Here is a 27,889-nt window from a genome sequence, read left to right as displayed (position 1 = left end):
TTCACCATCTGCCATGGTGAGTTTCGAACCCGGGTCACCAGAGGATTACCCTGGATCTCTAGTCCAGTGACAATACCAGTACGCCATCGCCTCCCCTGAATTATTAATGAACCATGGATTGTGGCAAATATACCATTTTCCCAAATCTTGTGGAACACATTGGAAAATTAACTATGCCACTGGTTATTTCATTGAACATGCAAGAAAACTGAACTGCTGGGTCTTGGATTTGGGTCTGAATGTAGCTTAGGCCCGGAAGCACTTAAGGAACAATGGCCTGGGAGGAGTGTTGGAGTGGGAAACACATGAAAAAGTTGCTTGCACTCTATTAATATTGAAAAAGAATGTCCAAAGAGGAGTCCACAACTTTTTCAGGGAGGCAGAATGCAATTCACAACCTGAAATATATAACTCCAGCTTTGCAGGAGACACACTGCAGTCAAATGCTGCCAAGTGATTAACAACACCCAAGGGACAGGTCTTAGCTGTAAACATACAGAATATTTTAAACTCACATCTACCTATGCATCACTTCAACATTCAGTTCCTTTATATTTTGACATCTGGTTTCAGATTTGTTATTTAATTAAAGTTTTATGTATAGTCAGGCTCAGGAACAAAATAATTAGCAAAAATTATCTTCAGGCGCTTGGCACATAAATAGTTCAATGTTTATTTCAATGACAAAGAGCAAATAATAGGCTGGGTTTTTGCTTAAGGTTGTGTATGATATTTATCACAATAATACAAATTTCTGATTTACAATGTCATTCACTTATACACAGAACACATTTCCAGCATAGAAGATATGAAAATCTTTATCTTATCCCAATTTCTTCCTGACTTAAGTCAACATAAGCACAGTATAGTCAGTCTTGTTGAATTAAATAATCTGGTTTCAATCCCCAATATATCTAATATTTATACCTGGAAAGGTTTTATCCCTTTACAAAATGAAGCAAAGCACTACAGAAATTTCAGTGTGGAACATTTGAGCAACATGCATTTAATAGTTATAGGGCAGACAATTAATGGGTTAAAAAACTCTTTTTAGTTGCAATTAGGCTTTAAGCTTCATAAACGTGCATTTTTATCTGAACTGATCTCATAATAAAATTGCGATGCATTTTCCTTTGTCAGTAAGGCAGGAAAGGAATATTCAATAAAACACAGGCTCAACTAATAAAATATTCTCAGATTGAGATGGTACTATAGAGATCAGCATTGTAATAAAGTGAAACTGGGTCACAATGTACAGAACAAACTGTTATTTGGTAGGACTGCTTTAATAAAAATGACTATTTCAACAGGTTATAGAGGGGACTTATATATATGTTGCACTATTATTAGTACGCTTGCAATATACACTGCCATTCTATTTTATTCAATTGCTCTTTAATTTAGCTGGACTCAATCTTCCATCAATTGTCAATATCAGCCAGGAATTTGTCTTTCATAATAGCAGGTGCTTTGTTAAATAATTCTCTGCTGCAAACACTGATTTAAAACAGCAGAATAGAAGACTCAAGGTATCGAAAGCAAATTGAACTCCACAAAACTGATAACTGATAGGGAGTTTAAATTTTCTTGTGATAAAAATAGACAATTTTTCAATAAACAAAAGGTTCGATACAAACTTAAAAAAAAAGATTTATTTGTACTGATAGAAACCGTCAGTCAATATAGTCAAAATCTTCTGGAATTCCAAAAGCCTTATCAATTTGATTCCGTTCAAATCCAAATTTTTTATTTGCCCAGGATTTTATGGCAAACACATTATCTAGAGGAACAAACATAAATTATGGTTAACATTAAAGAACAGCTGACTCTCCATTGAGACATTTGGAAATGGATGAAAAAGTACTGGATAACTTTACTATGAGATACAGGTTTCTTGTAACATACCAGTCCATCTATTAGCTGCATCCTTCGCTACCTTGTTATTCTGTCCTATAAAAAGAAAAACACATTCAGCATGGCCATATTACTTGTACACAAACTTATTCTTCAAACTGAAGAGTATGCAAAGCAACATTTTATCTGCCTCCTGCACCAATAGAAATTGCAACAAATTATTGGATTATGTGGCATTGATTTAAATTCAGATTTAAAGTAGGTAATGGATTGTAGCTACCAAACCTAAAACAGTTACCATCGTCAAAAAGTATTTTAATAATTTTCTTTTTGCTTCAGTCTGTGGTCAGTAAAGTCTCAATTGTCATGCTCCATATTTCAGAATGGATACAATATTTGAACCTAGTTCCTCTGGTCCAGTGCAGGACAATGGGCTGGTCAATCTAAAAAATGTGGCCAACTGTACAGCTATCAAAGCAGTAGCAGGACAGTATTGGATAAGAAAATATCATTTATCACATACTGATAGTGTACAAATAATGTTTGAATTAAAAATACAGCTGATCCCGATTGAGTTCACTGGCCTCACAGCAATGACTACAGCCTTATAACCATTTAATTTATATTCTGCTTCAACTGAAATGAAAAACACATGAGAGAGACAATCTAATGAGAGTCGCACTCTAATGATAAACTATTACAAGTTTATATGACTGAATGCTTTGATATCCCCCACCAGCAAGTGGAAATATGTTTTGTGCCATTAGATTACCCAAGAATATGGTATTGAGAGCTGATAGGATGAAATTATCTCACACCACTCACAATAAAAGAGCTAGGACCATACTGTTTGAAACCAAAAAATGCTCATTCAAGATGCAGCATAATCTTTTAAGACAGTGATATATTTCAATGTTAAATCATACTTGAGCATTGTATTATTGTGCCAAAACATCACAATATACTGCTCACCTGTTAACACATGCTGTTCAGTTTGTGTTTAGCTAAACCTCAATTTAAACTAGCTGAGATAATCAAAATGTTCCAAATGGAAACATTACAACTACTTTAACTGAAACAAATGGATTAGTTACTCACGGATTTCTTCGATTACTTCTGGATCACATTCTTGGTATTTTTCCAGCTCTGCTTTCAACTGATTTCTTTCTTGTCTAAGTCCTTCCAATTCTTTCAACATAGCTGCACGACTGTCCTATTTTGAAAATAAATATCTTAATGCTATTATACACAGATAATTACTAAGTGGAATATAATGTGGGAAAATGTGAAGTTATGCACTTTGGCAGGAAGAATAGAGGAGCTGAATATTATTTAAATGGGGAAAGACTGCAGAAGGTTGCAGCAAAGAGGGATTTGGGAGATAAAAACAAAAAACTGCAGATGCTGGAAATCCAAAACAAAAACAGAATTACCTGAACAAGATCAGCAGGTCTGGCAGCATCGGCGGAGAAGAAAAGAGTTGACGTTTCGAGTCCTCATGACCCTTCAACAGAACCGAGTGAATCTTAGGAAAGGGGTGAAATATAAGCTGGTTTAAGGTGTGTGTGCGGGAGAAGTGGAGGGGGGGGTGTTAGGATAGGAACAGATCATCAAAAGATGTCACAGACAAAAGAACACAGAGGTGTTGAAGTTGGTGATATTATCTAAACGAATGTGCTAATTAAGAATGGATGGTAAGGCACTCCAGGTATAGCTCTAGTGGGGGTGGGGGGAGCATAAAAGATTTAAAATAATGGAAATAAGTGGGAAAAGAAAAATCCAAATAAATTATTGGAAAAAAAAAACAAACAAAAGGAAGGGGGAAGAAACAGAAAGGGGGTGGGGTTGGAGGAGGGAGCTCAAGTCCTAAAGTTGTTGAATTCAATATTCAGTCTGGAAGGCTGTAAAGTGCCTAGTCGGAAGATGAGGTGCTGTTCCTCCAGTTTGCGTTGGGCTTCACTGGAACAATGCAGCAAGCCAAGGACAGACATGTGGGCAAGACAGCAGGGTGGAGTGTTAAAATGGCAAGCAACAGGGAGGTTTGGGTCATTCTTGCCGACAGACCGCAAGTGCTCTGCAAAGCGGTCGCCCAGTTTACGTTTGGTCTCTCCAATGTAGAGGAAACTGCATTGGGAGCAACGAATGCAGTAGACTAAGTTGGGGGAAATGCAAGTGAAATGCTGCTTCACTTGAAAGGAGCATTTGGGCCCTTGGACAGTGAGGAGAGAGGAAGTGAAGGGGCAGGTGTTACATCTTTTACGTGGGCATGGGGAGGTGCCATAGGTGGGGGTTGAGGAGTAGGGGGTGATGGAGGAGTAGACCAGGGTGTCCCGGAGGGAACAATCCCTACGGAATGCCGATAGGGGGGGTGAAGGGAAGATGTGTTTGGTGGTGGCATCATGCTGGAGTTGGCGGAAATGGCGGAGGATGATCCTTTGAATGCGGACGCTGGTGGGGGTGCTAAGTGAGGACAAGGGGGACCCTATCATGTTTCTGGGAGGGAGGAGAAGGCGTGAGGGCGGATGCGCGGGAGATGGGCCGGACACGGTTGAGGACCCTGTCAACGACCGTGGGTGGAAAACCTCGGTTAAGGAAGAAGGAGGACATGTCAGAGGAACTGTTTTTGAAGGTAGAATCATCGGAACAGATGCGATGGAGGCGAAGGAACTGAGAGAATGGGATGGAGTCCTTACAGGAAGCGGGGTGTGAGGAGCTGTAGTCAAGGTAGCTGTGGGAGTCGGTAGGCTTGTAATGGATATTGGTGGACAGTCTATCACCAGAGATTGAGACAGGGAGGTCAAGGAAGGGAAGTGTCAGAGATGGACCACGTGAAAATGATGGAGGGGTGGAGAATGGAAGCAAAATTAATAAATTTTTCCAAGTCCCGACGAGAGCATGAAGCAGCGCCGAAGTAATCATCGATGTACCGGAGAAAGAGTTGTGGAAAGGGGCCGGAGTAGGACTGGAACAAGGAATGTTCCACATACCCCATAAAGAGACAGGCATAGCTGGAGCCCATGCGGGTACCCATAGCCACACCTTTTATTTGGAGGAAGTGAGAGGAGTTGAAGGAGAAATTGTTCAGCGTGAGAACCAGTTCAGCCAGACAGATGAGAATAGTGGTGGATTGGGAATGTTCGGGCCTCTGTTCGAGGAAGAAGCTAAGGGTCCTCAGACCATCCTGGTGGGGGATGGAGGTGTAGAGGAATTGGACGTCCATGGTGAAGAGGAAGCGGTTGGGGCCAGGGAACTGGAAATTGTTGATGTGACGTAAGGTGTCAGAGGAATCATGGATGTCGGTGGGAAGGGACTGGACAAGGGGAGAGAGAAAGGAGTCAAGATACCGAGAAATGAGTTCCGTGGGGCAGGAGCAAGCTGACACGATCAGTCTACCAGGTCAGTTCTGTTTGTGGATTTTGGGTAGGAGGTAGAAGCGGGCTGTCCGAGGTTGGGCGACTATCAGGTTGGGAGGAAGATCCCCAGAGGAGATGAGGTCAGTGACAGTCCTGGAAACAATGGCCTGATGTTCAGTGGTGGGGTCATGGTCCAGGGAGAGGTAGGAGGAAGTGTCTGCGAGTTGACGCTCAGCCTCCACAAGGTAGAGGTCAATGCGCTAGACAACAACAGCACCACCCTTGTCAGTGGGTTTGATGACAATTTCAGAGTTGGACCTGAGAGAACGGAGTGCAGTAAGTTCAGAGCGAGAGAGATTATGGGTGAGAGGAGCAGAGAAACTGAGACGACTAATGTCACGCCGACAGTTCTCAATGAAAAGATCAAGAGAAGGTAAGAAACCAGAGGGAGGGGTCCAGGTGGAGGGAGAATATTGGAGGTGGGGAAAAGGATCCATTGAACGGGGAGAGGACTCCTGCCCAAAGAAGTGAGCCTGGAGACAAAGACGGCAGAAGAAGAGTTCAGCATTGTGCCGAGCCCGAAATTCATTGAGATGAGGGCGTAAGGGTATGAAACTAAGTCCTTTGCTAAGCACTGAACGTTCAGTGTCGGAGAGGGGAAGGTCAGGGGGTATAGTGAATACATGGCTGGGGCTGGGATTGGAAGATGGGGTGGGGACGGAGGGACAGGCAGGTGTGAAGGGTCCTAGATGGGTGTTGGTGTCGATGAGTTGCTGGAGCTTGCGCTCCTTAGCATTTGAGAGAAAGAGAAAAAGTTTCTTGTTGAGGCGTCGGATGAGATGAAGAATAAAATGAAACTGGGGGCACGCGCAGCTTTGAAAAAGGATATGGCAGTGCTGCTGGAGGGAGAGGTCGAGTGTGTTCATATGGCGGTGCATGGCACTGAGTGTGGATCTCAGAATGTGACGGGAACAGCAGTCCGAGAAACGTTTTATGTCCCAGAGATACCTGTAATCCTGGGTGGGTTCGAAACATGAGGGGTGGAATTTCAGTTGAAATCCACGTGGGGTAAGTCGGAGACGGAGACAGTCACTGAGAAAGGAGATATGGCTGTGAAAGCGGGCTTTAGTAAACACCTTGTCAAACACCAGGAGAGAAATGGAAAGCAATGAAGGTGAACAAGGCAAAAGAGAGACACAGAAATCTTGTCGCAGAGACGATCAGAACTTCTTCAAGGTAGGCATTTCTTGAAGAGCAGTGGCAGTCAATTAAACACAGAGATAAGAATAAAAAACTGCGGATGCTGGAAATCCAAAACAAAAACAGAATTACTTGGACAAACTCAGCAGGTCTGGCAGCATCGGCAGAGAAGAAAAGAGTTGACGTTTCGAGTCTTCATGACCCTTCAACAGAACTGAGTGAATCTTAGGAAAGGGGTGAAATATAAGCTGGTTTAAGGTGTGTGTGTGTTTGTGTATGGAGAGAGAGAGAAAAGTGGAGGGGGGGGGTGGGTGTTAGGATAGGAGCAGATCATCAAAAGATGTCACAGACAAAAGAACACAGAGGTGTTGAAGTTGGTGATATCATCTAAACGACTGTGCTAATTAAGAATGGATGGTAGGGCACTCAAGGTATAGCTCTAGTGGGGGTGGGGGGAGCATAAAAGATTTGGGAGTCCTTGTGCATGAATCCCAAAAAGCTAACATACAAGTTCAACAGGTAATAGGGAAGGAAAATGGAATGTTGGCCTTTATTTCAAAGGGAATAGAGTATAAAAATAGGGAAGCCTTGCCAAAACTATACAAGGCACTAGTTAGACCAAACCTAGAATATTGTGAATAGTTTTGGTCCCCCTACCTAAGGAAAGACATACTTGCATTGGAGGCAGTCCAGAGAAGGTTCACCACAATGATCCTGGGTATGGAGTGATTTTCTTATGAGGAAAGGTTGAGTAGATTGGGTCTGTATTCATTGGAGTTTAGAAGAATGAGAGGCGACCTTATTGAAACATATAAGATTTTTAGGGGGCTTGACAGGGTCGATGTTGAGAGGTTGTTTCCCTCTGTGGGAGAGTCTAGGACCAGAGGGCATAATCTCAGAGTAAGGGGGCACCCATTTAAGACAGAGATGAGGAGGAATTTCTTCTCTTAGAGGGTAGACAACCTGTGGAACTCTATATCACAGAGGGATGTCGAGGCTGGGTCGTTAAGTATATTCAAGACTGAGATAGACAGATTTTTAATCAGTGAGGGAATCAAGGGTTATGGGGAAAAAGCAGGAAAGTGGAATTGAGGATTATCAGATCAGCCATGATCTCATTGAATGGCGGAGCAGACTCAATGGGCCAAATGGCCTACTTCTGCTCCTATGTCTTATGGTCTTATGGTAAAGTAACATAGGGGGTTCAAAGCCCTATCCAAATTTTCATTGGGTTCTTCCAATCTCCAACTTCAGTGGAAGCTCTGGAAAAATACCCCTTAGCAGCCAATTCTTGGGAGTCTGTTAATCTTCTGTTAGACAATCATCACAAGATTTTAATTTTTATTACCTTTTTAATGCAAGGCTTCAAATTAAATACAGAAATACAAATAGGTACAAAATGACTCTATCCTAAACATATTAAACACAACAGGACCATATTGTGATTAACTATGCAAAAATATATTTGTGACTAAAGACCAAGGTATGCATAAAGTTATTCCGGTTGAATACATTGCAAATTATTAGCCACACTGAAATATTTGATACCTGTTTTACCAAGCGGATATAAAATTCAACTATTGCCCTTTAGTCCCTACTAGATGCCCTGAGCATACATGATACTCTAGAGCAGGCTTGTCCAACGTGCAAAGTCAATTTTCAAAATTCTGGTCAAACTGGTTAGTTTCAATGGAGGACTCGGCATGGAGCTGCTCCTCCAATCAGAGACTGTTTCTCTCCCATGTTTGCTGCTGATAGGCTCACTGGGGGGAGGGAGACAGTGAATGTGTGTGTGTGTGTGTGTGTAGGGGCGAGTGAGAGTTGGAGTGTGTGTGTGTGTGGGGGAGTGAATGTGTAGGGGTGTGAGTGTGTGTGTAGGGGAGAGAGAGTGCTTATGGGCAATTGAGAGTGCAACTGATTGAGTGTGTGGGCAAGTGAGAGAGTGACTGAGTGAGTGTGTTGTGGGGGAGTACAAGTCTGCCTTGTGTCCAGTTTCAGGTTTCTCACTCTCTTACTGCCACACACCAACACACTGAGTGAGGGAGTGAGTGAGCACCCTGAGACTGGGACTGAGCTGGACACACACCCTGACCCTCTCACATTCTGGCCATTTTTATTGATTACTATTTTTTTAAATTAACAATTTCTTGCTATGACATTGCTGTACTTTTGCTCAGCAATTGTTTCTTTTCTTAAAACCCAACAATTTCTTTGTAGTTCAGCTTATTGTTGTGACAACCTTATCTTTCCGAAATTTGTACATCAGCCCCTTGAGTGAGAGTAATATGCAAATGCGGCCCCCCCGAGTATGAAGGCTGGAGAAGTCTGCTCTAGAGTCAGCACTTAATAAAGTCACTAGTTAAACCCTAATGAAAATCAGGACATAGGGGGTTTATCTTACTATAATCATCATTGGCATCCAACATTTAAAAAAAAATTAAAAATCGCTACTAGCAACATGCAGAAATTAAAAGGGTGATGTGGTTTTTCTTTGTAACATGGGTAAATTGCTCAGCTTGGATAAAGAACATTTATAAAATCAGACTGTAAGTAGCACTCATTCTGACTGTCAGATAAATTGCTACTTATTGAAGCAATATGGAAGAAATTCAGAGTGATATATAATCATTGCTAACATTCCCAAACAATAGGATAATTGCTTCAGAATGGACACTTTTTGGGAACCTTTAGAAGCATCACCCTCATCTCATTCGCCTGTTGAACACAGAAGCATAGAAAATAGGAGTAGGCCATTCGGCCCTTTGAGCCTGCTCCACCATTCATTATGATCATGGCTGATCATCCAACTCAATAGCCTGCTCCCGCTTTCTCCCCATATCCTTTGATCCCTTTCGCTCCAAGATCTATATCTAACTTCTTCTTGAAAACATACAATGTTTTGGCCTCAACTACTTTCTGTGGTAGGGAATTCCACAGGCTCACCTGGGTGAAGAAATTTCTCCTCATCTCAGTCCTAAATGGTCTACCCCGTTTCCTCAGACTGTGACCCCTAGTTCTGGACTCCCCCACCATTGGGAACATCCTTCCTGCATCTACCCTGTCTAGTCCTGTTAAAATTTTAGAGGTTTCTATGAGAGCCCCCTCATTCTTCTGAACTCCTGCGAATATAATCCTAATCGACTCAATCTCTCCTCATATGTCAGTGCTGCCATCCCAGGAATCAGTCTGGTAAACCTTCGCTGCACTCCCTCTATAGCAAGAACATCCTTCCTCAGATAAGGAGACCAAAACTGCACATAATATTCCAGGTGTGGTCTCACCAAGGCCCTGTATAATTGCAGCAAGACATCCCTGTTCCTGTACTTGAATCCTCTCGCTATGAAAGCCAACATACCATTTGCCTTCTTTACCACCTGCTGCACCTGCATGCTTACCTTCAGCGACTGGTGTACGAGGACACCCTGGTCTCGTTGCACATTGCCCTCTCTCAATTTATAGCCATTCAGATAATAATCTGCCTTCCTGTTTTTGCTACCAAAGTGGATAACCTCACATTTATCCATATTATACTGCACCTGCCATGCAATTGCCCACTAACTCAGCTTGTCCAAATCACACTGAAGCATCTCTGCATCCTCCTCACCCTCCCACCCAGCTTTGTGTCATCTGCATGAAAATGAGAACAGAATAATTTACATTAGATCTCTTGCTCTGCAGAAAAGCATTTTCATGTCAGAAACAAGTTAATGCATAAAGTGCTATGCTTCATGTTGTCAAAGCGAGTTTATCCAAGAGAAAACCTCAAGTAGAAGTACATAATGGCTTTAAGATCAGGCAGTCAACAGAAAGATCTACATCTCAGTTTGAGAGATTAACAATTATCTCACAGTGGCTCCAGTTACACTTGTCCCCCAAAAATACATTTGTTATTGACTGCAAGTGAGAGCAGCAACAATACACCCAAGTGGGTGCATTGGCAATGTTATAAATATAGGCATACTTTCATTACCTTCTTGGGTTCCATTGCGTCAATTGTTCCCATTGGTAATCTCTACGAAAGTTGACTCACATTCCCCGATATCTACTTGTAAGATAGTGTATTGCAATGGGTGTAACAATAATACCCCTCAAGACCTGAACTGGAAATTTATATTATTTGCCCATGCATCATCTGCAATCTCTCTGGAGGCATACTTAAGTGAGGTGAAACCTTATTTATGCTGCTGCTTTCTTTCACAGTAAGTGAACGTACAGTCATACAATCCCAGCTGATGTTAATACTATACAAGTCAGATCCCAGAGTGAAACCTGGCTTTATAGATCCTATCATTTAGATTTTTTTTTTAGAAACTGTGGAGGGAAGTTACTGAACAAATTCCCAGGAGCCTGATAACTGGCTGTTCATGTAAATACCGTCCTCTAGTTGCAAGAAGGCAGCAAAAATCAAGGCTGGTCTATCAGTGCAGTACTGAGAAAGTGCTGCATTATCAGAAGTGCTGTCCATCTTGGTGTTGTTAAACCAAGGCCCCATATACCCTCTTCAGGTGGATGCAAAAGGTTCGAAGGCACTATTTCAAAGATCATCAGGAGTGTTATTGCCTGTGCCCTGGCCACTATACATCCTTCAAATCCCTCTAACAGCACAGAGAGAGATTATCTGGTCATCATCAGATTGCTATTTGTGGGAGCTGGTTGTTCATAAATTGGCTGCCATGTTTTCTACTTTGCAATATTGACTATACCTCAAAAGTACTTCACTGGCTATAAAGTACTTTGGGACATCATATGATTGTATTAATGCAAGTTTTTCTTTTATCTTCCACAAAATCAGCCAGTTCCCATGCTGAGTCAGCCAGTAAATTGGGCTGTTGGTGGATCACAGCTCAACTATTTCCTGCTCCTCATTACTGTGCAGGAATAAAAGTCAAATTTCCATGGCTATTTTTTTAAGCAGTTTCCTGTATGTCCCCATATGGACCACCCCATACATTTGTACCTGAACTGAGATCCTACAATTGGCATAGGAGTCCAATTTCCAAAATTATGCATCCACCCACCAGAAACAGGTGGGTGGAGTGCTAATGTATTTCCAGGCCTATCTGAAAACACCACCAAATGCACCATGGGAATCAATGGAATGGCAGATATGTCATTCTTGCTGTAATTTCCAACCATCAGCTGCCTGCTTTTCAAACGAGAAATGGTCCACTACCAATTGAACATCTCACCTAATGCCTTTTGACTACCTTCCAGCATTTCTGGCCTTTCCACATCAGAAGGCTCCCATGGTTTAACTTTTCACAATTTTCATTGTCAATTTGTTGGTCATCATGCATCTCATTTCTGCTCCATCAGAAGCTGGTGCTTGGTTCCTGAACTCTCAGGGGTTGGCTTGAAAAGCTGCTGATCAAACCTGCAACCACACACACTTACATCGCATAATAATGGTTTCAAAGCTCCACAGGAAGGAACAGTTCATCATCATACGGTGTAAACAATTTTTGGAACCTCTTCAGAGGAGTAACTCAACTATTGTTACCACTTCTCCTCGATATCAGCATAAGTTTGTGTTAATATATCTTTTGTGAATGTTTGTGACCTGCAGCCTTTTCAAGCCTGTGCAAATAGACTTAACTTTAAAAAAACACCATTTAAAAATAACTTTTTGCGCAAATTCTCTCTGTGGACAAAGAGCCAAAAAATACCTAAATGTGATGATCACATACTAAGAATGAAAAAAACTTGCATTTATATAACGCCTTTCACAACCTCGGATCATCTCAACATGTTTTACAGCCAATGAACTGGAGTACTGTTGTAGTGCAGGATGCATGTTACATTTGAATCCAAAATTGCTGAACAGGTGTAGCAGGCTCAACATAATTTGATTGTACAAGGTATTTTCATAAATAATGGAGAGTTTTAAATGTGCACTTTGATTTTCCTTAGCTTTCCTAATACCTGTGACTTATGTTGCAGTGCCTGGAGCTCACTGGTACCTCACTACAGCGGCCATGCCTAATGCATACCATCAGGCCTTTTGAACATGGCAAGGTAGGGCATCACAGCTGAGCTCATAAGGACATAAGAAATAAGATCAGGAGTAGACATTCGGCCCCTCGAATCTGCTCCGCCATTCAATAGGATCATGGCTGATATTCTTGTGTTTCAATTTCCACAGTCCCATCTAACCTTGATAACCTTTGATTCCCTTGCCTAACAAGAATCTATCTGCCTCTGCCTTAAAAATATTCAATGACCCCACCTCTGCCACCTTCTGTGGCAGAGAGTGCCAAAGTTGCACAACCCTCTGAAAGAAAAAAATTTTCCTTATCTGTCCTAAAAGGGCGATCCCTAATTTTAAAACAGTGCCCCCTAACTCTGGACTTACCCACAAAAGAAAACATCCTTTCCATGTCCACCTTGTCAAAGCTGTTCAGGATCTTGTATACTTCAATCATATCACCCCTTACTCTTCTAAACTCCAGTGGAAACAAGCCCAGTCTGTCCAACCCATTCCTCATAAGACTATCCACTCATTCCAGATATCAATCTAGTAAACCTCCTTTGAACTGCTTCCAATGAATATACATCCTTCCTTAAACAAGGAGACCAAAACTGCACACTGTTTGAGGTGCTGTCTTACCAATGCCCTGTATAATTGAAGTATAACATCCTTACTTTTATGTTCAATTCCTCTTGTAATAAAGGATAGCATTCCATTAGTCTTAATTAATTGCTATACCTGTACTAACTTTTTGTGACTTATGTACTTGAACACCTGGATCTCTCTGCACCTCAGAATTAAGCAGCCGTTCTCAATTTAAGTAATACCCTGCTTTTTTGTTCTTCCTGCCAAAGTGAACAACTTCACATTTTCCCACATTAAACTCCATTTTGCCAGACATGTGCCCACTCACTCAACCTAACTATATCCGCCTGCAACCTCATGTCCTCTTCACAACATACTTTCCTACCTATCTTTGTGTCATCTGCAAATTAAGCTACCATGTCTTCACTCCCCTCATCTAAGTCATTGATGTAAATCATAAAAAGTTGGGGCCCCTGTACAGACCCGTGGGACTCCACTCATCACATCCTACCAATCAGCTCGATCATGTCTCTGCCTAACAGCCAGCTACACAATATCCAAGAAGTAGCTTTAATAATTAAAATGGCTGCATTTGGTTGATTTTTCCCTTCGTTAGCCAATAAGTGCTAGTCAACTACAGTGCTCCCAAAAACTGGCAGACTCAGCAACTATACAAGTTACATAAGGATTTTTTCCAACTTAACAATTCCATGGGAATTGGTATTGCAATAGATTCGAATGTAATTGCCTCATCAGTAGCACAGTGGTTATGGCATTGGCCTAATAAACCAGAGACTTGGATTAAGGGTCCAGAGACAGAAGCTCAAATCCCATCAGGTTTGAGACTGTTAATACAACTTTCACATAAGAGTATTTCAAGCTGGCGGTGAGGATTTTCATTATAATTGAAGCCAAGACAGATTTTTAAAAAAAATTCATTTATAAAATGTTCCTGGCAAGGCCAGCATTCATTGCACAATCTTCTACATCCTAGCGAGAAAGTCCCCAGTACAAAGTTAACAATTTAACAATCTCACTCAGATGCCAGATGTTGCTGTCCAATTTCCACGTTAATAAGTGACCTCTGTTCACCACATTTATTTCTACCACTAAATCCAGCCAAATAAATGAAGTTAGTCAAGAAACCCAAAAAGTACTTCATAGTTAAATTCAACAGAGTATTTGTGAGATATGCATTTTTTCATGTTATAAACTATAATAACCTGAGTCTGAGAAATTGTAGATAAAGTGATTTTAATTTTATTTACTCAACTTCTCATTGCATATATTAGTATACTCTTTTGATCGATAATTTAGAATTCTTTGTTTTCAATACATCTTCAGTAGTTTCCCTTTAGTAACAAGCTAGCCAATTTCCTCATTTTTGATTCTGTTATTTCCTGCCTTTTCAACTTTGATTTATTAAACCTTCAACAAAATTGTGATGTTTTAGGAAGTAAACATGTCACATTAGAGGGAATATGTGCAAACATCCATTAATTGACAGGAGCATTATCTCTCTAGACTTTGGTCAAGTTATGGAGTAATGGGACGTATAGTGAAGTCTGAAGTCCTTCGACATCTTACCCCTTTGATCTGGCAGAAGCTTCTCTTCAACACGACAGTTTACAATCCAAAACACGTCTTGGAATAGGTTTTAAGCAGTAATTGAGAGATATATAAACTGGCAATGCACTCAAATCAAATCTGCTCCATTCTAGTCAAGTTATTATTGTCTCCATCATTATTTCTGTTTTATTGCTCCTACCTGGCAATAAACTGTTTTTTGCATAGCATCATCTTCTCCCAATAAAATGGATTTTCACTGAATCAAAGATCAGTAAACAAGTTAAACTGAATTAATACCTATACGGAAAGCAACATTGGTCCTGCAATTTGTCAGTGCTTTGTACATCATCACATGGGCTTTCTGAAACTAAACAGATAAATATTTTCTGCCTTCTGCATTTTTCAAATCCAAATAGAAACAAAGTACAGTTATATGTACTTAATTTGTTGACCAGACCTAAGCAGTAGTGGGAAAGGAATTATACAGCAGAGGATGAGGTCAAAGTTAGGTATAAAGGAGGTAAGTAATTAAGAAGAATGCTATCCTTTATTACAAGAGGAATTGAACATAAATGTAAGGATGTTATGCTTCAGTTAGTTATACAGGGCATTGTTGAGACCGCATCTTGAATACTGTGTCCAGTTTTGGTCTCCTTATTTAAAAAGGATGTAAATGCATTGGAGGCGGTTCAGGGGATGTTTACAACTGGAATGAACGGGTTGTCTATGAGGAAAGGTTGGACATGCTGGCATGTTTCCACTGAAGTTTAGAAGACTGAGGGGTGATTTGATTGAAGTATATAAGATCCTGAACAGTATTGACAAGGTGGGCTTGAAAGGATGTTTCCTCTTGTGGGTGAGTCCAGAACTAGGGGGCAGTGTTCCAAAATTAGGGATCACCCTTTTAGGACAGAGATGAGGAGTTTTTTTTTCTCAGAGGGTTGTGCAACTTTGCAATTCTCAGAGGGCAATGGAGGCTGGGTCATTGAATATTTCTAAGGCAGAGGTAGATAGATAGATTCTTGTTAGGCAAGGGAATCAAAGGTTATTGGGGGTAGATGGGAAAGTGGAATTCAAAACACAAGCAGATCAGTCATGATCTTATTGAATGGCGGAGTAGGCTCAAAGGGTCAAATGGCCTACTCCTGCTTCTATTTCTTAAGTTCGCATGAGGCTTCTGAAGGCGGAAAAAAATATTCAACCAAGGAGGCTTCTTTTCAAGGAAGGTCTGAGTATGCAAAAGAATGTACTTATTATACACGATGCTTCATAAAGATATCTTGCCAGGTCTACTGCATGACAATAATTGATCCGGCAGTAATTCAAGTCTTGCACTGCATGATTTTTCTTTTCTCAATGCTCACATGGCAGCAAGATGGGAGACATACTCCTTGGACAGTCTTATATCAACAAGAATTTGCACTTATATGGTGCCTTTCATTTGGTAAACTACCTCAGGGCACTTCACATGGCTTTTAAAAATGACCAGAAATCTGATCAAAGAGGTAGACTTTAGAAAGAAGTAGCAAGGCAGAGGAGCTTAGGGAGGGAATTCCAGGACAGCTGAAGCCTGCCAATGATGAAGAGATCAAAATCAGGGATGTGCAAGAAGCCAAAATTGGAGGAGAGATCTCAGAGGGTTGTAGGACTGGAGGAGATTACAAAGATGAGGAGGCCTAAGGCCATGGAGGGATTTGGAAATAAGGATGATAATTTTAAATTCAAGGACTTACTGGGAGCCAATGCAGGGTAACGAGTACATGAGTGATGGATGAATAGGGGCTTGGTGGGAGTTAGGACACAGGCAGCAGGGTTTTGGATCAAATCATAATAGCTCGGCAGAATCAAACTAACAGCCCAAACTGGCAGATTCCTTGGACCCTTTTAAAGAGCTATAAGGGAATAGGATGTGCAGTAATGTCTAAAGTCCTATGTTTTATCTCATTAATGTAGCAGTGGTGATTGGGAGGCACATCAATATAAACCAATAAATCAGACCTGGCCACTGCTGGTCGTTATTTCTCCCCCATCACCAGCTTATATTTATGCAGCATCTTTAAAGCAATAAAATATCCCAAGGCACTTCACAGAGACATTATAAAGCTTAGTATGACACCAAGCCAGGTAAGGAGCTATTAGGGCAGATGACCAAAGGCTTCATCAAATAGATAAGTTTTAAGGAGTGTCTTAAAGGAGGAAAGAGAGGCAGAAGGGTTTAGGGAGGAAATACAGAACTTAGGGCCCAAGGTAGCTGAAGGCAGGGCCACCACTGGTGGACCAATTAAAATCAAGATGTTAAAGATGACAAAAATTTAACTCATTGAAACTTATAAATATTTAAGGGGTTAGACCAGGTAAACGCAGAAAGGATGTTTCCCCTGCCTGGGAGCATCTAGAACCAGAGAACACAGTCTCAGAATAAGCGGCAAGCCGATTAGGACTGAGAAGAGAAGGAATTTCTTCACTCAGTGGGTAGTGAATCTTTGGAATTCTCTGCCCCAGAGAGCTATGGAAGCTTAGTCATTGATTATGTTCAAGTCAGAAACAGATAGATTTCTAGATACCAAAGACATCAAAGGGATGGTAAGAGAAAATGGCATTGAGGTCAACTATCAGCTGTGATTTAGCTGAATGGTGGAGCAAGCTCAAGAGGCTGAATGACTTACTCCTGCTCCTATGTTCTTAAATTAGAGGAGTGGAGATATCGTGGAGGGTTGCAGGGCTGAAGGAGATTATAGAAATAGGGAGGGGCCAGGCCAGCAAGGCATTTGAAAACAAGGATGAGATTTTTAATATGAAGGTAGTGCTTAACTGGAAACCAGTGTAGGTCAGCGGGTAGAAGTAAACAGGTCCTGAAATGTTAGTTCTAGGTCTCTCTCCACAGAAGATGTCTGGCCTGCTGAGTATTTCCAACATTTTCTGTTTTAATTTTAGATTTCCAGCATCCGCAGTATTTTCCTTTTGCATTAGAGTCTACAAGCTAATTTGGCTCAATTGTTAACAAAGAAACAACTTATTATAAATACTGACACTACTTCTCCTCAGTACATATTGCCAGTAGAGTTCAAGAACTTACCAAGATGAGTACATTGTGTAGCTTAAAATTCAGCCAAACCATACTTGATTACCTGCCAATTATTACCTGTTTCAGCATGTTTGCAGATCTTGCAGCTTCTTAGTGACATGCCACAAGGTTCTTGAAAATAACATACCACAATAATTTAATAAACATGTTACCATATGTCAGTGAAGTGAGGCTTAAAATGATTAAGACTTGACAAAAATCCAAATGCTACGCATTACAAGTAAATTTCAGCAATGTAGCAATACTCCTGCAAATATGGTATTACAATTTTGTTGCATTATCCAATAAGTACATGCTGATCCACTATTTTTTAGTTGCTATCCTCATTAAATTGAAGGCGATAAATAATATAATTGTTCCGGATCATAGTTCTAGGCTAGAACTCCTGCCATATGAAGATAGCATTGCCCACATATTTAAGAAAACACAATTAACTTTGTATTTGTAAGGGGTGGGGGGGAAACTGAAAAAAAACCCTTCACTTAATTTTCTCCATCAACAATGCCAGAAGCGTTGTATGTCACGCTGATGCCACCTTTGACAAACACGTTTGCTGCATCTGCGCTGACCATAATAAAGATCCTTGTTTGACTTACCGAATATGTTTGATTGGCTTTACTGGGATACAAAATGTTTCACACCAAACATCTGCAAGCATTCCATGGGCAAGCAGAATATCTTGAAAGGCCATGGAAACTCATTATTTTTCTGATAGACAATCTAATATAATGTGTCCTTGAGGAAATCCATTTAAACATGACTGGGTGCAGATGAAAACCGAGCAAGATATGTGGAAGTCTCATTGGATCACAGAAATTTAGGCATAAAAGGAGATCATTACATTCTCCTGTATCAGCAACACAGCTAGTTCTTTATGAGTTTGCTCAAAGGACACCAGCCTAAAATGTTAACTCTTTCTATTTTCACAGGTACTGCCAGATTTGCTGAGCATTTCCAGCATTTTCTTTTTTTAATTTCAGATTTCTAGCATCCACAGAATTTTGTTTTTGTAATGCTCCAAATGACGAGACTGGAAATTAATGATACACTCTCAAACCAGCCCAAAGCAAAGGAGTGCATTACTAAAACAAGCAAAAATGAAAATAAACAATAAAAACAAAAAATATTGGGAACACTCAGTAGGTCAGGCAGCATCTGTGGAGAGAAACATATTTAACGTTTTAAATCAATGATCACAGCATCAGCAAATCAGAGCATCAAACTGGGGTTCTATGAACCCCTGGGGATCCATAGACTTTCCAGGTCTGTGAAATGTGAAGTACTTACTGAGCAGGGGCAGCCTTACAGATAAGGTAACTGCCCAGGGCACCATGCGCAGGGCTTGGATCACATCTTTATGCCAATTAGCCACTTAGAAGTGACTGCCATTGCTTAAGATGCACAGTTTTGGTTAAAAGCCCCACGTGAAGTGAAATGGTAAATGTGACAAGAGTCTGCAGTCTGCTTCATTGTTGTACTGCCACTCCATGAGGCATAGAAAGCTGGCAAACAAGTCTCAATCTACCCTTCAGTTTGTTTCCAAATGCTCTGCAGGGCTACTGTTTTACCAGACTGAGTGAACCAAATTCTATTGCAAGGGATTTTTTAAGGTGCTTTGGGGGGCAACATTCTGTAAATCCATTCACTTTTCATATTAAAAAAAATGTTTGCTTTTGAATGATATACAAGCGGCACTGTCAAACATCACATAAAAGACAAACAAGCTCTGCAGTGACAAGCAGGCACACCCATCTCATTGATATCTGGCTTTCTTAAAAGCATTATTTATACACTCTTTACATGTAGTACTTCATATTATGAGTATTATATTTTAGATGGTGGGAGGGGATCATGATTATGAATTCATTTGAAAAGGGGTCTGTTAACCAAAAAACTTTTGAGAATCACAGAATAATAATACGCTACCTAATGGAGTGGTACAATGTGGGTTTGTACCCGTGGTTCATTGCACAGTAAGTTTCCCATATCAAACCAAGCACTTGAAATCAATCACCTTGAACTGCTCCTATGCATAAAGAAGGAAGAGTTTCCTTACTGGGGTTTTCTAAGGGTAGCGTCTCTGTCTCTGTCTCTGTCTCTGTCTGAGTCAGGAGCTCTGGGTTCAAGTCCCACTCCAGGACTTGATAGCCAAGGAAGATGCATGTGTCATGCGGCCAAACAGCTTGAGTGTCAACTTGCAAATCCTTTCAACATACGCCAATTGTAGGCGATAAGAGCGGCAGAGATTCCTGATCAGCCATGTGATGGAAAGAAAATGGAACCTCTACCATCACTCTCCACAGCTCCAGGCTATAACACAAAAATAGCCACAGCAACTCAGACTCTTTGGGTGGGTGGGGCTAGTTGGCGCAGTTGGCTGGACAGTCGGTGTCAATCAGATTGGTGTCAACAGCATGGAGTTTGATCCCCGTTCCGGCTGGGTGAATTTGGGACCCACCTTCCTTGCTCCACCTGTGATGGAGATTGCGTGCTGTGGGCCGGACCTGCCTTTGGGCAGGGAACTCAAGAACAAGAATACAAGTCTGCAATAATCTGAAAGATATGCAATAAAATCCTCAAGATAAAACACAAATATGAAAACCCTTATGTAAGCCATAGGGCAACATATATTACTAAAACCTCATACACATACATCGTAAGGTTTGTATAGGAAACTCCCACTCACTTTTCCAGAACCACTTCTCAAATTCGGGGTCACAGAGCCTACCCCAACAGGCAATGGGTGCTAGGCGGGGTACACCCAGGACGGGACACCAGTCCATCACAGGACACACACTCATATGCACACACACACACACACACACACACACACACACACACAGACACACACTAAGGGGCAATTTAACCATAGCCAATCCACTTAACGCATGTCTTTGGATGGTGGGAGAAAACTGGAGAACCCAGTGGAAACCCACACGGACAAGGGGAGAACGTGCAAACTCCACACAGACAGACACTCAAGGTCAGAATCAAAGCCAGGTCCCTGGAGCTGTGAGGCAGCAGCGCTAACCACTGTGCCACCATGCCGCCCTGTATAGGGAACTCCCAGAGGCAAATTTAAGTATAGATAATCTTTACAACCTACCTATAACAGGGTGGATTTTATAGCATTTTAACTTTCCCCAAGAAACATAATTCAGTGCAGGCCTGCAAAAAACAAATTTATATATGATTTCAGTTGGTTGCTGAAGGCAAAGTAGTATGGTTCCTCCATTCAACACTTCAGTGCTAGTTTTAATTACCAGCGCACTGTGACAACTAGAATATTCCCGTGATTAAGTTTGCAATCAGTCCAATATGCAGGACAGCAATTATCCAATCAAAATTTAAAAGAACAAAATTTAATAGATAACAAGCACAAAACAGTGGAAATCTAGCCATATTCTTATTCCAGCAAAACTTTACTCACAATTCGAAATGGTATGGGGCTAAGAGTAAATAACTATCCTGTGCCGATTGTTACAATTAAGGGGCTCTCTAGAAAGCATTACTTGCATCCAGCCAAAGGGCCATTTCACCAGGTGGGGCACACTTCTTATGAAAACACAAGTGATCGATTATATACGTGAAGTAATTTGGGAGGCAATGTGCCTAGGCAAACAGTAACCCCATTTAGTGTTGATACGAACGCTGGGAACTGTGACCATGGACTATTCCAACATATAAACAATTAGAGACTGTATACTTCAGCTACAACTATAAAACAACTTTATTAATAAAATCAGAAGCAAAACGAAAAACCTGCAGGTTTATAGGTCGGGTGTTCTGACTTGACTTATGTAATCAAGCACAAAACAATAAAGAATCTTTAAACTCTCATGGATTACTCTTAGTTTGACCAACGTCTTTGGTGCAAAGTTTATACATGAAATAGGTATTTCCAAAATCTTCCAGAGAAGTGTAAAATGTTCATACCTGAAAACAAAGCCAAGAACAGCTGTGCGGATTATGAATAGACTTTCAGTCTCTTGAATTTTGGGACAGACAAAGTTGCTATTTACTGAACAAATATTATACGAGGCCCTAATTCCACCCTACTTTTCTTCAACCTCTGAATTAGGGACAAAGAAAGATAGTACAAAAGGAACCTTTCCATTTACACAACACTGCCCATCGAGAGGTGCAGTGGCACAGAAATCACCTGACCGTTTTCCTGATAGAACCCGTGAAACAAAGCTAAGCATCTCTAATACAGAAATGACTGCCTTCCTCTGACGTATTGGTCAGCACTGATAACAATTTCAGCTGTGATATTAGTTAGTCAAGTTGCTTTGAAGAATACCTACGTGCAGTGACATTAAGACATTAACAAGATACTCAATTCCTAAAAAAATAGGCATTTTAAACTAGTCATAATAATGCCAAGCTATAAATTCTAAAATAAATATTAAAGCAGTTTTTATATTGATCAAGTAAACCCAATTAGGAAAAAAAGCATATTTTACCAACATTGTCATTTTGCCTAGGTAGACCCAAGTTTCAACAAAAAAATTCTTACTGTATTCTGGCGCCCCACTTTGGCTTTCTCAATACTTCGCTGTAAACTCTCTTTTTTTTGGGTTCCTTCAACGAGCTGCAAAGGAAAAGGGGAAATAAAATTCAGAAAGCAAACTTAGAAAGAAGTATGAGTTTATCCATAAATGTGGAATTTAAGATTCACAAACTTTATGGGTATAAACAATAGCTTGCATTTATATAGCGTCTTGAGTTTCAGAGGCATGATCAGATAAAATGGAATCTGTGCCAAAGGAGACCATTCTTAAGGGACACAGAACTTGAACGAATCTGACACACAAGCTTATGTGTGTGCATCAAACACTGTATCTTGTTAACATCGAGCATTATCACTTCTCTGTCAAAACCGTTCATTACCCCAAGTACATCCTTGTGGCAAAAGAGAAGGAATTATATCTGGTTTAAAAACATAATCTTAACTGTTCCCCACTCACATATATCACTTCACATACATCACTTCACTAAGATAGCAGGCCTTTACAATAGTGCACTTGTTCTACCCACCAAGAGGTAAGCAAGTTAACCACACCCATTGGTTTCTACTTCTTGCCTCTCAGCCAAGCACTCTATCACTGCACCTAAGAACACCACAACCTGAAGGAATACTGCATCAATACATTTTCATTTATTAAATTCACTTTAAAGAACAAATATCATTATTGTAATGGCATTTAGTTAATCATAGAAATTAGTCTTCCAACATTTATCGGGAATCGCATAACACATTGCTAAATGCTAATACTTCTGAGTCCTAAAGGCAGAGGGGAATCTTATTCAAACTGCAAGACAGCTTAAAATGCAGTTTTAAAGAAACCTCATTCCATCTTAAAGCAAAATGACAGTGTAGGAAAATAATATTTTTGTCTACTGTTTAAAGCAGGTTTTACTACTCTTGAAAGACATCAGCTTGCCACCACTGGGAGTCACAGATTACAATCCATCACCATATGACATCTAGTGGTGGGAAATTTTATCACTAAGCTGCAGCATCCTTCAAGTTAAAAGTTACAAGAAAGTTTCAAACACACCCAGTTCATTCCCAAGCAGATAAGAATATTGCCCAAAATCAACAGGCCACAATATTGACATGAAGTGACATCTGAACTGGCAGGGCAGAACGTTCCCAGTGTCAGACACTTGGTGCTTATCTTTAGCATTTTGATTCATGCATTCATTTGACTATGCATTGTAGTTTACTAGTTCTGTATCAAGTAATGGAAGTTTTCCAGTGCATGCCATTTTGGGATTGATGCCTATAGTTACTTCCAAAAGAATGTGACAAAAAAGCCCTCAATAACCAAATAGATATTCATGTGCAAAGGGAAGCGCTTTAAAATAGAAATCTGAAATGTTTTGCAAAATTCAAAACAAAACAGAGGAACAGTCGAAGCCAACAACTCAATACAACCTGGAAGATGACTGCAGACTGGTGAGCCTGAAAAATTAACCAACCATGCAGAATATGGAGTACACCAAGAAACTTCATAATGTACTTACTTATTCGTTCATGGGATGTGGGCATCACTGGTTAGGCCAGCATTTATTGCCCATCCCTAATTGTCCTTGAGAAGGTGGTGGCTGAGCTGCCTTCTTGAATTGCAGTTGTCCATGTTTGTTGGAACTCCCACACTGCTGTTAGGGAGTTTCAGGATTTTAACCCAGTGAAAGTGAAGGAATGGTGATATATTTCCAAGTCAGAATGGTGAGAGACTTGGGGGGGTGGGGGACTTAGAGATGGTGGTGTTCCCATGCATCTGTCCTTCTAGGTGGTAGAGGTCCTGGGTTTGGAAGGTGCTGTCCAAGGAGTTTTGGTGAGTTGCTGCAATGCATTTTATAAATGGTACACATTTCTGCCATTCTGTGCATCACTGGTGGAGGGAGTGAATGTTGAAGGTGGTGGACAGGATGCCAATCAAGCAGGCTGCTTTGTCCTGGACAGTGTCAAGCTTCTTGAATGCTTTTGGAGCTGCACTCATCCAGGCAAGTGGAGAGTTTTTCATCACACTCCTGACGTGCCTTGTAGATGGTGGGCAGGCTTTGGGTAGTCAGGAGATTAATTACTCTCCACAGAATTCCCAGCCTCTGGCCTCCTCTTATAACCACAGCATTTCTCTGGCCGGACCAGTTCAGTTTCTAGCCAATGGTAAACCCCCCTCCGGATGTTGATAGTGGGGGAATTCAGTGATGATAATGCCATTGAATGTCATGGGGAGGTGGTTAGATTCTCTCTTGTTGAAGAAAGCTATTGCCTGGCACTTGTGTGGCATGAATGCAACTTGCCACACATTAGCCCAAGTATGAATATTGTTGAGGTCTTGCTGCACATGGACACGGACTGCTTCAGTATCTCAGGAGTCGTGAATGGTGCTGCAATTGCACAATCAGCGAACATCCCTACTTCTGACTTTATGGAGGGAAGGTCAGTGATGAAACAGCTGAAGGTGGTAGGGCCTATGACACTACCCTGAGGAACTCCTGTAGAGTTGTCCCAGGACTGAGATGGTTGACTTCGAAATACCACAACCATCTTTCTTTGTGCTAGGTATGACTCCAACCAATGGAGAGTTATCTCCCTGATTCCCACTAACTTCAGTTTTTCAAGGAATCCTTGATGCCACAATCAGTCAAATGCTGCCTTGTTGTCAAGGGCAGTCACTCTCACCTCACCGCTGGTGTTTAAGCTCTTTGGTTCATGTTTGGACCAAGCCTGTAATGAGGTCAGGAGCCGAGTGGGTCAGGCCAAACCCAATCTGAGCATCGGTGAACATTTTATTGCTGAGTAGGTGCTGCTTGATAGCATTATTGATGACATTTTCCATCACTTTGTTGATGTTTGAGAGTAGACTGATGGGACAGTAATTGGCCAGGTTGGATTTGTCCTGCCTTTTGTGGAAAGGACATACATGGGCAATGGCTAGGGGCACAGTAGTTCTGCAGCACAAGTCTTCAGTGCTATTGCCAGAATATTGTCAGGGCCTATAGCCTCTACAGTATCCAGTGCTTTCAGCTGTTTCTTAATATCATGTGTTGTGAATCAAATTGGCTGAAGACTGACATCTTTGATGCTGGAGGCCTCTGAAGTAGGTAGATCATCCACTTGGCACTTTTAGCTGAAGATGGTTGCAAATGCTTCAGCCTTGACTTTTGCACTGATGTGCTAAGCTCCCGCTCATTGAGATTGGGAATATTTGTGGAGCCTCCTCCTCCTGAGTTGTTCAATTGTTCACCACCATTCATGACTGGATGTGGCACGACTGCAGAGCTTAGATCTGCTCTGTTGGTTGTGGGTTCATTTAGCTCTGTTTATCGCATGCTGCTTCTGCACTAGCTGTGCCCCTAGCCATTGCCCATGTATGTCCTTTCCACAAAAAGTAGCTCAAATCTAACCTGGCCAGTTACTGTTCCATCAGTCTACTCTCAAACATCAGCAAAGTGATGGAAAATGTCATCAACAATGCCGTCAACAAGGCTGGCAAGTAGTCCTGTGTTGTGGCTTCACCAGGTTGACATCTCATTTTTAAGTACATTTACTGCTGCTCCTGGCATACCTTCCTGCAGTCTTCATTTAACCAGGTACTGGGAGATATGTCAGGCCATGAAGTTACAGATTGTGGTTGAATACAGTTCTGCTGCTGATGGCCCACAGCACTTTGTGCATTCCAGTTTTGAGTTGCTAGATCTGTTCGAAATCCATCCCATTTAGCATGCTGTAGCGCCCCACAACATGATGGAGGGTATCCTCAATGTGAAGACGGGACCTTGTCTCCACAAGGACTCTGCGGTAGTCACTCTTAACAATACTATCATGAACAGATGCATCTGTGACAGGTAGATTGGTGATGATGATGTCAAGTACGTTTTTTCCTCTCTTGTTAGTTCCCTCATCACTGCCACAGACCTCGTCTGGCAGCTAAGTCCTTTAGGACTCAGCCAGTTCAGCAGCGCTGTTCCAAGCTACTCTTGGTGATGGACATCGAAGTCCCCCAACCAGGGTACTTCTCTGCCCTTGCCACCCTCAATGCTTCTTCCAACTGGTGTTCAACATGGAGGAGCACTAATTCATTAGCTGAGGTGGGGGGAGGTGGGGGAGGAGTAGATGGTAATCAGGTGGTAATTAATATCTAATTAGAGAACATAATCCAAGTTCTTAAAATAATGAAAGAAATCAATAATCAGGTTGTGGGAATGGAGAACTACAGGATACTTTGTAACTTATAGAAGCCAGAAGCTAAACTTAAAGGAGAAGAAAGGCTCTAGGGAGGGTTTCTAAGTAAAGTTTCTAAACTCTGTCTAATTTTAAAAGTTTAATCCATCAATTCCTCCCCTTTTGAAATCTGTAATTCCAGGTCCCCTTAAGAGCTGTAATTTATGGGACAGTTGAAGTCCATCTTGAAGTTCCAACTTCTAAGTTAATGCTGCTATTCAAGACCCGCTGGTTAGAGGTTTTCCAGAATTTGGTGCCACTGGATCAATATCCCAGGTTAATCCAAAGTATCAGCTTCATGTAATACACAAAATTGCTCCTGGATGGCCTCAACCTTTTGAACTGGCTCTAAGAACTAGAATAGGGCAGGGTTCTAAGAGTGAAAATAATTGCTTCCTTAGAGAAGTTAAGGTGGACAGTAGTTTATACTGAAAACACACTCCTTAATTCTCCTTAAAGGAGGAGGAAAACTTATGTGACGGTCAGTATTGCTGGCCTGTGGAACAGATTGCCAGAGTAGAAAAATGGCAGCTCAGTAATACATTCATGAGATCAATATGGTTGAGGAAGACCAGTCATCTTATTTCAACTCAGCCATCAAGAAAGCCTTGCATTTCTCTCAGATCACACATTCTGGACTTCTGAATAACTGCAATATTTTTCACTCCATTACACAAGACTGTAGCTCATCAACATGTTCATCATGACAGAGAACTTCTAGATTTGCCTTTCACTAATATGGAGCAGCACCTCTTGCCCTACTGTCATAGTTTCACTTGCAGTGGTCTTTCAGATTTTCCTTCTCTATGCTGTTTACTATCCATGTAGATTCCCTCACAGCAAGTTCCTTTCAAGGTTAAAAAGCTTAAGTTTCCTGGGGCTTCCCTCATAACTCTACTGTCTGAAGCTAGGGATAGCTAGAACAGTTTCCTTGTGTCTCGTGATTAAAACCGTACTCAGTAATCAAGGCTCAATTTGGTCAGAGCACTGCACGGTTCAACACGACATACTTCAACTTTTACTCTACTGATCAATATTACCAGTGTTCAGCGGTGTTTTGATTGTTTTTCCATAGTAAATAGACATATTGGCCTGGATTTCAGTCCAGAGGTAGTAGGTGGCAGGGGATGGTGCTTGTGAGGTCAGGAAAAGAACAGGCTTCTTGAATGTCCTGCAGGTTTTAACTGCAAGTTTCCTTTTAACAGTTTCTTGTTGGGATCCCCCTCATGGGGAACCTGACTGACAGGCTGGTGGTCTTTTGGATAGGAAGTGTGTTTCACAAGGCCACAGCCAAGCAGATCAGATAGGACTAGGTGAGGTTCTGATCATAGCTGGGGGTGTCCCACTTGGAGGGGACAGGGGTCTAACAATCATTGGTGTGGGCAGCGGAAGGGAGCAGATAGATTGAGGGGTGAGGGGTCACTGGTCACTAGCTTGCTGGGTCTAGAGAAAAACTTCCTGCTCCCCTTGGTCCATGAGTAGTTCTGGAAAGGTACTCGCCTCATGGATTTAGCCCTTCTCACCTCCTTTCAGTT

General features: G+C 41.3%; 1 protein-coding gene across 1 annotated transcript in view; it reads right to left on the bottom strand.

Moving 5' to 3' along the window:
• Window positions 1-659: 659 nt before the first annotated feature.
• mnd1 (meiotic nuclear divisions 1 homolog (S. cerevisiae)) overlaps window positions 660-27,889 on the bottom strand; it is a 65,457-nt gene continuing 38,227 nt past the window's right edge. The window contains exons 5-8 of the mRNA XM_041187297.1: window positions 22,134-22,208; window positions 2,953-3,067; window positions 1,906-1,950; window positions 660-1,780 (exon numbers count right to left, since the gene is read on the bottom strand). Of these exons, the coding sequence (XP_041043231.1) occupies window positions 1,674-1,780; window positions 1,906-1,950; window positions 2,953-3,067; window positions 22,134-22,208 (342 nt within the window). The 3' untranslated portion in view covers window positions 660-1,673. The remainder of the gene's footprint in view (window positions 1,781-1,905; window positions 1,951-2,952; window positions 3,068-22,133; window positions 22,209-27,889) is intronic.

This window comes from Carcharodon carcharias, chromosome 1, assembly GCF_017639515.1.
Source record: "Carcharodon carcharias isolate sCarCar2 chromosome 1, sCarCar2.pri, whole genome shotgun sequence".
NCBI lineage: Eukaryota > Metazoa > Chordata > Chondrichthyes > Lamniformes > Lamnidae > Carcharodon > Carcharodon carcharias.
Note: the sequence above shows the minus strand (reverse complement) of the source record. Positions and strands in the feature narration are given on the sequence as shown.